General features: G+C 42.1%; 1 protein-coding gene across 1 annotated transcript; it reads right to left on the reverse strand.

The window, feature by feature from the left end:
- Positions 1–5,754: 5,754 nt before the first annotated feature.
- Positions 5,755–10,099, reverse strand: skida1 (SKI/DACH domain containing 1). Its single transcript, XM_086065429.1, has one exon. It carries the CDS (start codon positions 9,842–9,844, stop codon positions 7,565–7,567), a length of 2,280 nt encoding a protein of 759 aa, XP_085921555.1. The 5' UTR covers positions 9,845–10,099; the 3' UTR covers positions 5,755–7,564.
- Between the last annotated feature and the right edge of the window lie 327 nt (positions 10,100–10,426).

Here is a 10,426-nt window from a genome sequence, read left to right on the forward strand (position 1 = left end):
GGGTGTGGGTGTGTGGGTGTGTACGTGCGTGATCAGTAAGCACTTGTTTGATCAATACATCATATTTTTAATATAAATTTTATATGGCCTTTATAAAAACTAAAATCCAAAATAATAAAAGCCAAGCAATATTTACCAAAACATATACTATTGGCTGATGATTATTATTAGAATCTCACTTTAACCAATACAAATATATATTTTTGATCCTCGTTCCATGTTGTTAAATCTTGAGCCTCCTGTGACATTAAACATACTTATTCAAATGCCCTTTTCCCCTGGGGGGAGGGGGCTGTGTGCACTCAGATTACACTCCAAACAAGCCTAAATCACTTTATTAATGAAGACCAAAAGCAGTTGAACAAAGAAATCTCATGAAATAGGTGAACTAAAATGAGTTGAAAAGTCAGGATGCTCTCATTAAGTTGCAAAAAAAATAGTTTTAAAAAGGATTCCGCTATATTAAACCAAATATGACAGACTTCCACTTCCTCCTATAAATAAAACCTTGGCTACAATGACAATCCTCCTTTGGCCCACATCCTGAATACTTAAGTGAAATAATTTGGCTGAAGGAAACTAATCAGGCACAAGCCCTCCTCAAATGTGTCATATACCCTCAAATTAAATAAATAATTAAATAAATAAATAAAGACACTCTTCTGCATTCACTGACACATGTTCTCCCACCTTGTGTTCTATACCCTGGAGCAGGCTGACTGACGTTTGACATGTTGCCCTCACTGGAGACAGAGGTGAGAAAATGTGGGCTGCTGATCAATGATTTACAAGATCGGGCCTGACTGTCATGTAGGAGTCATGATGATGTGATGACATCACATCAACAATGAACACTTGCATTAAATGATGATGCAAATACAAAAGCTGTATCACATCATTGACACACATATATGCTGCAGTTTTGATTGACGCTGTCAGAAAAAATATTTATTTATATAGATAATGTGTGGATGTATTTTAGAGTTGTGTGTGCATCATCATAATAAGAAATTATTAATATTTGTAAAGGCAAATTATTTTATTCACCTCATTACAAACAGAAACATGATTATAATGTAACAAACATTAAAAAGTATTTTGCCAAGAAATGTATTATTGACAAACCAATAAAAACTTGACCCACATTTGCCCTGAAACCTCAGTTCTATACGCATAATAGTGTGTATCAATAAGTCTAAATTGTATGACACTGAGGTGTTACTGCATGCCTGCCTAGTTGAAAACTTTTTTTGGCCCACACCCTCAGCCTGTTCTTAACTCCCTGGTATGAGGAGGGTCAAAGGTCACCACCGCTTGTGGCCGTGTTCAAATCCCTCTAGCGCCTAATGATCTCAAGTGACCTGTCATCTCACAAAAAGGAGATATTTGTTTGCATGTGCAGGCCATGCAACTGATGAAATCTGACAAACATCTGCAATTGTTAAGCCTTTTATTTTTTTAAAGGCTCATATTATTTTTCAAATGAGCTATATTGTAATTTATAATTTAAGTTGTATCTATTCCATCATGGCTACAATGTAATCATATTTTTTTAAATAGTGATAATTTTGCATTGTTTTTTGTTTTGTTTTTGTTTTTGTTTTTTTACAAAGTAATGTGCTTTATAGAAGAGGTGTGTGCGCGTGCGTGTGCGCGTGCGTGCGTGTGCGTGTGTGTAATGCATCGGGTTGCTAATTATCTAAATGTGTAAATAGATAGACTATTACATATAATATTAATAACAATATAATTAAAATCCGTAATAAAATGTGAGCAATTTTGACATTGCAAATGAATCATGTGCAAAAGTTACATTAAGCTAAAATGCACAACTCATTTACTTAATTCCCCAAATGTAGGTCATGTAAATTTATTGTTAGGCCTATTTTTATTACATTTTGAAAATAGGCCTTAATACATTTATGAACATGTTTTTAGTAACATTAAATTATAAATCGCCTTAAGTTGTCCATTTAATTTGCAATGAACTGAATGATTGAATTCAGATTTTAAAACATCAATCCACGTATAAAATCGTACCTTAATGTGTTTAATTGTGGTGAATAACAGTGTATAAATTATTTTCGTTAAGCCTGATGAATAATTCATGAACTCTGCTATAGGAGCTTGTGGGCCATTCAACAAGCAGAATAGCATTTTAATCGCCATTTAAACACATTGCTGCTGAAACACAACAAAACAATGCCAAGGAGACTGCAAAAGTTTGTGTTATGTTTCATGAAATGTTTAAGTTGCATCATTGTCTGCTGTCTTCTGCGGATATTTGGCTGCGTGCAGTGCGCAGAAAAGCCTGAACGAATGCAGCTGAGCTCCATGACGGCGCAAAAGCCCTCCACACTGCTTTTCCCTTTCCTCTCCCGGGCAAACTCCCCCCCTTGAAGACCCCACGTCTCTCCCGCTTGGGTCTTTTCAGTCCTTTAACCCCAAAGCATTTGAATGAAGCTGGAGGAGCACGAGTCTATTCATAAAATGGTGCTTAGAAGCCACTTACATAATTATGATAGGCTACATATGTTGGCATGAGCTTAATATATTTTACCAGAGGAAAATTCAAAATCCAGCGATGAAGTTTTTATGTTTTTTAAAATTTTCCCCGTTACCATCCTCCACACGAGGCGGCCACCAGCCCCATCTGAATCCCGATCTGTTTAGGGGGAAGCCGGGTAAAACCCAGCAAGGCGCCGCTGTTTATTTCTCTTATCCAACCTCGATCTCTGGGAACGTGAAGAAATAAGAGGAACGTCATTGTGCTATGGTCAAGACCACGCGTACACAATTTATTGATTGCTCAACACCAAATGATGAAAAATTTACATAAAGGTTATCGGGGCCTAAATGAATTGTAACATTTTAATGTCCAAGAATTTTTGTGCATTATATTTTGAAATGCTGAATATGTGCTTCATTCATTTTCAGCTATAGTCTAAACATATACGTCAGTATATGCACATGGTGCAATTTTTATTAAGCTTACATTATCGATCTACTTTGCAAGCAAGAGCAAACCCATGCATGAATTCCTTTCCACATTTATCTATATCTATCTATATCTATATCCATCTATATCTATATATTTATATCTATATCTATCTCTCTCTCTCTCTCTCTCTCTCTCTCTCTCTCTCTATATATATATATATATATATATATATATATGCAATAATTACGTAAATTATAAACTCATTTTAAACCTTAAAATGTCACCTCATTGATAAAAGAGTGAATTAAATTGATAAAAAATAAACTACGTGGAGGTTGCTTTTGTTGAATTGTTGCATAATTAACACCTAATGCAAACACACAATAGTAAACAAATGCACATGTCGGTTAAAGTGTGGACACGTGAATTCAAATTAGTGCATTTTTTTTCTATGCTGTCTTGTTTCATGCATGAGCCGCTTAGATGTCGGTTTAATGTGCAGAACACGCTTTAGGTTGCACACAAAAGTGCCTGCAACACGCCACATGCAGTGTGAAATCTAACCGGCACATATATTAGTTAAAGGATAAAAGATAAAAGCGCGCAGACCGTTTTTATCGCGTTAAATTGTCTTAAAGATCATTGCAAAGTTGATCAAATGTCGGCAATGACCTGCACAAGTGAACCATTCCTTGCTCATGCAATTCTTTTTAATTCTATTGGAGTTACAGTCTGCTGGTTCCCAATCCGCACTGGAATTTAGCCGCTTGGCTCCGCTTGTATATATGGGCCCCTGCACGCTGGCCCCAGCGGCTGGACTTGGGTCGGCCAACCGAGGTTGCCTAGCGGGGCTCTCTTGCTTAAAACACACCGCAGAGAGAGAGAGCACCATTCATCAATGAAACAGCATGTCAAACATGGCATGTAAAAGCAATTCTGGTCAAACTTTTTCACTTAATTTTTGGCCTAATACTGCATCTTATCATATATTTAAACTTAAATTAAAATGTAGGCTATTCATTAATTAGCTATTATTTGAATAATTACCACTTCTGAGAATGATGGTTTTACATTGGGAACCTCCCTTATGGCAAAAACGTAAACTTTAGTTCTTGATGTTTAGTGTTGATCTGAGTATTTTTCTAACCTGAACATTTCAGTGGTGTTGAATGGTTCAGGTGCCGTATATAAGCTATGTGATCTCAATAAAACTCTTGTAAAAAATCCAAAACATGTCATCCAAATATGTTCATAATGTATCACATGTATTTTTACCACTGAAACATCCCATGTCATGCAGACATTTTTTTCCCATATACCCCCGCATTTTTGCACATTTAGCAACACTTAGCAATAAAAACATGTAGTTATAGGGTAAGACAACACCTTGAAGTACACTCTCCAAACAGCTGGGTCAAAAAAATGGACCGACACAACTTTTTTGGTTATTAATTTACCTCAAAAAATTGGGTCAAATGAATAACGCATGAAACAACCCCCAAAATTGGGTTGTTTTACACAACCAAAACAGATTACTTGACCGCTCCCACTTTTTTTGCAACACACACACACAAATACGGGTTGTTTTGTGATTTAATCATTTGACCCAAATTTTGGGGTTAAATAAATAACCTAAATAGTTGGGTTATTTAATTATTTGGGTATAAAATAACCCAAAAGTTGGGTTATTTTTGTGTTCAATAACTCAAAAAGTTGGGTTATTTTTATGTTTAATAAATAACCCAAAACGTTGGGTTATTTTTGTAGGGGTTTAAATAAATAATCCAAAATGTTGTTGTTTTTCTTTCAGTAAGCTAAAACGTTGGGTTATTTCAATTTTGGGGTTAAATAAATACCCAAAAAGTTGAGTCAGTCCTTTTTTGACTCAATTTGGGTCATGTTTGACCCAACTGATTTTAGAGTGTAAGTGGAAACCATTTTTTCTATCAAATATGATGCAACGATCTAACAACATATGAACATTTGTGGGCAATTTCTTGATTGTGCATGGTTGTTAGCTGGGAACATGATGACCGCATGCAAAGAGCAATGTTGAAAATGGCTGGATAGGTTCATTGAACAGTTTAATTGAGCTTGCTTGTTCTTGTGGACAGGCGAGACTAGTTGCAATGTTTCCCTAAATTCAAACCCATCAATTTCATTATCAAAGAGTGATCTCATAAAACAGTCTTTTTATAACACTCAGATGTGTTTAATGAATGTTTAATAATTAAAAAAAACACACAAGAAAGGAAAGTGCTTCAGAAATCCACTGTTCAAGTTTCCATTTTGAGTGCAGTTGCCCCATATATAAATGTATATGCATACAACAATAACAACCAAAAACATGTCTGAATACAAGAAACCTCAGAAAATTCACAAAAATAAATATTCCGTTTCACAACCAGTGACTTCAAACTCCATGTAAAAAAAAAAGAAGAAGAAGAAAAGATTACCTCAAGTATTGTATCAAAAAAATGCCTGAGGAAGATGAGTATTGTCATTAGTCAGTATTGTTTACAATGATAGCGTAAGTGTCACGGAGCTATCAGACCATGACCACCCTCTCTCGGTCCATGCCGCCGTGCATTGTGGGCCCTGCGTGAGAAAAATGTGTCGTGCGTGTGTATGTTAGGGGCGATTTGGGCGCGGGCTATTCCTCTTCCTCCTGTGCCGTGCAGCCTATGCTTTTGACATGCGGATTAAAGGTTGACAGCTTTGCTCTTGCAACACAGCAACCCGCCACCACCCCCTGTCTCAACTGTGTGCAACCCCCCACAAACTACCCCCACCCCACTCCATCATTTTCCGCCATTTTTTTTTAATACATACGTGGGCCTGCTCATACCTCGGGGCCAGAGCTTTTTAAAATAGCCGTTTTACAGGATGAAATAGGGCTCAAGGTTTGAATTGTCACTCCGGGCTCATGAGGAGGCCCTCAGTGAGCAGAGGCTTCACATATCTACTGCCTGCTTTAATCACGCGACTTAACATTTACCATATGTTGATTTAAAGCCGTTTTTAAACAATCACAATTTAAAAACAATCATCTGAATGAGAGCCACCTTTTGCTGAGTTTAGTTGACGTCACTCTTAGCCATTGTGCCTATCGGTGCTAGCCATTCACCGGATCTGCTCTCTCCCTTTCTCTCTCAGGAGAGAAAAAAAACCTGCCAATTAGCAGGACCTTGTCTTGAATTATAACATCTTACACATCCTTCCTCACAGCACACGTGTAGGTGCAACCGCAGTCATTTACACGTGTTTCCTGTGTTGCTTAGAGGTGTGCGTGCTGACGCCTTAACGGCTACAATTCATTCGAGCTACACAAAAACAGCTTGGAGTCACTACATTCATTGATGCTTATAGGTTACATTTATGGGTGTTTTGATAAATAAAGCTACATTAAAAATAGGGTGTTTTTGGTGTCCCTCAAAGCGAAATAGCAGACTTCTAAATGAACCCTGGTGAATGGTTTCACAAATAGAAACCCAGTATCTGATTTAATTCTAGAATAAAAGGTAGGGTAATTTTGAATCATATATCGTGGGTGTATTCAGCAAGTTTAAAAAAGCATTAAATTCACCCTCTGTGTGTATGTACGTGTTTGTATTGTTATTTCTGATCAGGCAGCCACTGCTGACGCATTAGGACCCCAAACAATAACAAAGTGCATTTTGCTTTTTCATGCTTTGTCCCCTTTGTTTCTGAGTAGCCTTTGGGCTGGCCTCTCTTTTCACTTAAAGGATACCCCACCTCATATATTCCAATGTACTTGTTGTGAACGCCTGCGCAGGCGTCGTAGCAAAAGAGTACTGTACTCGCGTGTATACCCATTGAAATATAAATAAGAGTCGATCACGTGATTAATCTCAGCCTTTTTTATGATGTAATGTGTTCTCCCGCACTTCTTTTGATTGTCTTTATACATAAGGCCTGTGTTGTGTCTATCGGGGCATAATTCACTGAAATTAAACCAAGAAAACAACTTCACACACGCAAGAAAAAAAGACATTAAAATCCTCCTATACAACCAGCATATTCTGTACGTTCCTCAAAGCTGATATAGGCTTAGCTGTGATAGAAAGACATTACGAACCCCACTTTAATAACATTTGAAGGCTTGAGACATATTGGGTGTTGTGGCTAGCATGTTAATCATGAGCTGAAACAGCTCGGGTAGAAAACGAGTGGCACATAATGGAATAACCCTGATATATGCTTTTAAGTTCACCAAAGCTTGATTAAAATAGTACATCCTCGTCTAAAGGAATGCCGTGATTCTATTTCCAACCTAGCTCTTTCAGGCGAAAGCACCAACCAGAGACACCCTGGCACAGTAATACAATCCAACAGGTCGAGAAAAATAAGATTAAAAAAAATATTTTTGAAAATGTCAATTCATGAGAACTTAGGGCTGGTAGCTTTTTTTTTTTTTTAATATATATATAAATCCACTTGAGGGGCCTCACAGCGGGCTTTTTCTTAAACCTCCTGTGTTGATTTCCTCCTGTCGTAACTTTGAATACAACTGCAACAAATTTACAGGAAGGGGGGGGGGGAGCTCACTGGATGAGGTTTTGAGATGCAGCGGCTTTTTTTTGTTTTGTTATTACGCGCAGCTCAGTGGGCCTGTTTCGCGGTCCTGTGAGCGTGTGGGGGAGGGAGAATGTGTCCGCCTGGCTGCCAACTCCACACGGGGTGAGACGGAGGGGGAGGCCCCGGACCCCTCAGAGAGTTGAGGGAGTACGCGGGGCATAGATCCCCGTCGCTGCCAACCACCAGCGACGGCGAAAATGGGAAGTTTGCCATGAGGCTGAAAGGCATTTTGGCGCTCCAAGTCGAAGTGCTCGCACTGCTGCGTTTACGTCGGCTCGGTAAATTATCTGCGGAGCCTTCCTCGTAGGGGTGAGAGGAGGTGGAGGAGGTGGAGGAGGTGGAGGAGGTAGAGGAGGTGGAGGAGGTGGAGGAGGTGGAGGAGGTGGAGGAGGAGGCAGCCCTGGTGACCCTGGCTTGTTTTGATTGCGCCCTGGAAAGCCTGGATCTCCCCCCCAGCTCTGAAGCCCTGCACTTTTTATTCCTCGTCTCCCCCTCCTCCAGTCGGCCCGGAATGCTCTTATATCCGTGCGTGCTGAAGGGGCACGCGGGGGCCACATCAGGGGTTTCCTCAGCGAGTTTCACTTCCACTGGTGCGTCTGTGTTGCTGGAATATTCGGTGTTGATCGATGACACTTTGAATTTCACTGCACTTGCCTGGCTCTGGTATTCATATTCACCGCAACAGTCTTCCACTTTTAATTTCACTTTGTGGAGAGCAAGGGGCTGCGTCCTGGCAACCTTGAAGCCGCTCTCGGAACTAGGGGACGCCGTCACCGAAAGCTCCTCCGCCTCGGTCTTTATTTTCTTGGGCGGCGTGGGCAGTCTTTGTCCGGTGAATCTCGCTTCTTCGTCCCGGCCGCAGTGTTTATTGATGGGCCACGCCAATGTCCTGCGTGATGCATAGAGGGCATTGTTCACGTGTGGCTCAAAACGGACGCGTTCAACCATCGAGTCAGTGTTTGGACTCGTTTTGTCACGCCTGTTCTCGGTGAAAATAACCGAAAGGAATTTTGATCCGGAGTTATTCCTAAATTCACATTTCTCGTGCAGTCCTCTCTCTGCTTTAGATGTGGCAACATGGCTCTGCTGTGAATTGTCATGCTGCTGCTGCTGTTTGTAGTGAAAAGTGGGCTGCAGAACCAGAGGTGCCTTTATAGGGTTAAGAGTTTTGGCGAGAGTCCCTACCCGGGCCCGCCTAAACCGGATACTTTGTACCGAAACTCGACTGGAAACGGAGCTGGAGTCCGAATGAGAGGAGCTTTCTTCCTCCTCCTCCTCATCCGAGCTGACCTCTGTACTCTCGGACTGAGTGTCATCTTCATCTTCCTCTTCTTCCTCGGAGCTGCTGCTGGTAGAGAAGCCGGAGCCGAAATCCGAGTCGGGGTAGGCCCGGTCTGAATAGGTACTGGACTCGGTATCGCTGCTTTCCGCGAAGCTTGCTTCGAGATGATGAGGCTGAAGGTAGAAATCCGGTCTCAGCTGGAAGGCACCAAAAGCGGAGGATTTGGGCTGAACGAGCAGCACCGGCGGGACATGCTGGTGGTATCTACTCCTCCAGGGGTGTCTCACGCCGTCCTTGCCGCCGCCCCCCTCGCGCCTCCTCTTCCTTTTGTGATGAAAGTCGCCGGTTGTGCGAGACAGCCTGGACTGAACAGCCATGGCGGACTGGAGCGCCGCTGAGGGAGCGCTCCGGAAAAACGAGTTCCTCTGGCTGAAAGTCACCCGATTCCCTTGCAACTTGGCGGTTTCATAGTTTTTAAAGTGTCTGTGAGCGGATTTTGTGGCTGAACGGTAATCTCGTCCGTGAGTTTTGTGGTAAAAGTGAGGTAGTTTGGAGTCGCAGGGCTCTCTCCTTCCGCGGCGCGCTTTGTCTTGCACGCCGTGCAAACTGAACCAAACTTTTTTGTGCCAAAGCTCAGCGTCCGCATGGAGGAGCCCCGTGGACGCCAGGCCGTCCCCAGTAGGACACGACGTGGCTTTGCTTTTGTTCTTAGCGGACTTCAACACTCGCTCCGTCTTGCAGGAGAAGTAAAGCGCCTCCACGTCCTCCCTCGATATAAGCGTGCACTTGGCTGCGTGGAAAGCTATTGAGTTTATTGCTTTGAGCTTGCGCAGCTCATCCAGGTCACAGTGGTGCTTCTTCACGTTCAGGTGGTCCATGCGCTTGTGCACGGTGGTGCGTGGAATGTTCTTGAGCAGCTCGGTGAAGACCTGAGACAAAGCAAACATTTGCTTGCCTTGGATGAGCAGGTATCCCAATTTAACTCCTTGCATTTCCTCAAAGCCACATTCCAGGTCTCCCATGTTTTGTGGATCAGATCCAAATGCTCTAATCCCGGCTATGGATTAATCAGGGCATCCTGCTCATACCTCCACGCCAAATTTTGACATGCCGACTGTCAGGTGGAATGAGCCGGTTGCGTCCACTCTGCGCACACACAGTCCGGCATGCATGGTGGAGGAATGAGACGGACGCATCCACTGAGCCGGAGGCTGCTTGCTGCTACCTGCCTCTGTCGGCTCCACTTCCCTCTGGTCGGTAGCAAAGCGAGGGGAAGGTGTGCACAACTGCCTCAGCCAGAGAAATAAAACAGCGAGTGGAGGGAGGGGGGCTGTGTGTAAGGGGAGGGAGAAAAAAAGAGAGAGAGAGAGAAAGAGAGAGAGAGAGAGAAAAGCAGCTAAAATGCAGCTGCTATTGTGGCAGCACAAATAAAATGACAGCGAAGGGGTGGTGCGCCAGTCGGGAGACACCTTCATCAATTAATGTTCACGGACTCGACGCCCATTGGATGCTCTTGACAGGTGATGCAATAAAAATTATATTCCAACCCCACCCACCGGCTCCCACATCTTCTTTACAATCGCCCACAGCATACAGTAAATCAC

This window comes from Leptonotus elevatus, chromosome 21 (assembly GCF_054856555.1).
Source record: "Leptonotus elevatus isolate MCC_2025b chromosome 21, RoL_Lele_1.0, whole genome shotgun sequence".
Taxonomy (NCBI): domain Eukaryota; kingdom Metazoa; phylum Chordata; class Actinopteri; order Syngnathiformes; family Syngnathidae; genus Leptonotus; species Leptonotus elevatus.

What these genes read in the sequence shown, in the direction of transcription:
- skida1 (XM_086065429.1), bottom strand. Translation starts at nt 9,844, where the DNA reads ATGGGAGACCTGGAATGTGGCTTTGAGGAAATGCAAGGAGTTAAATTG.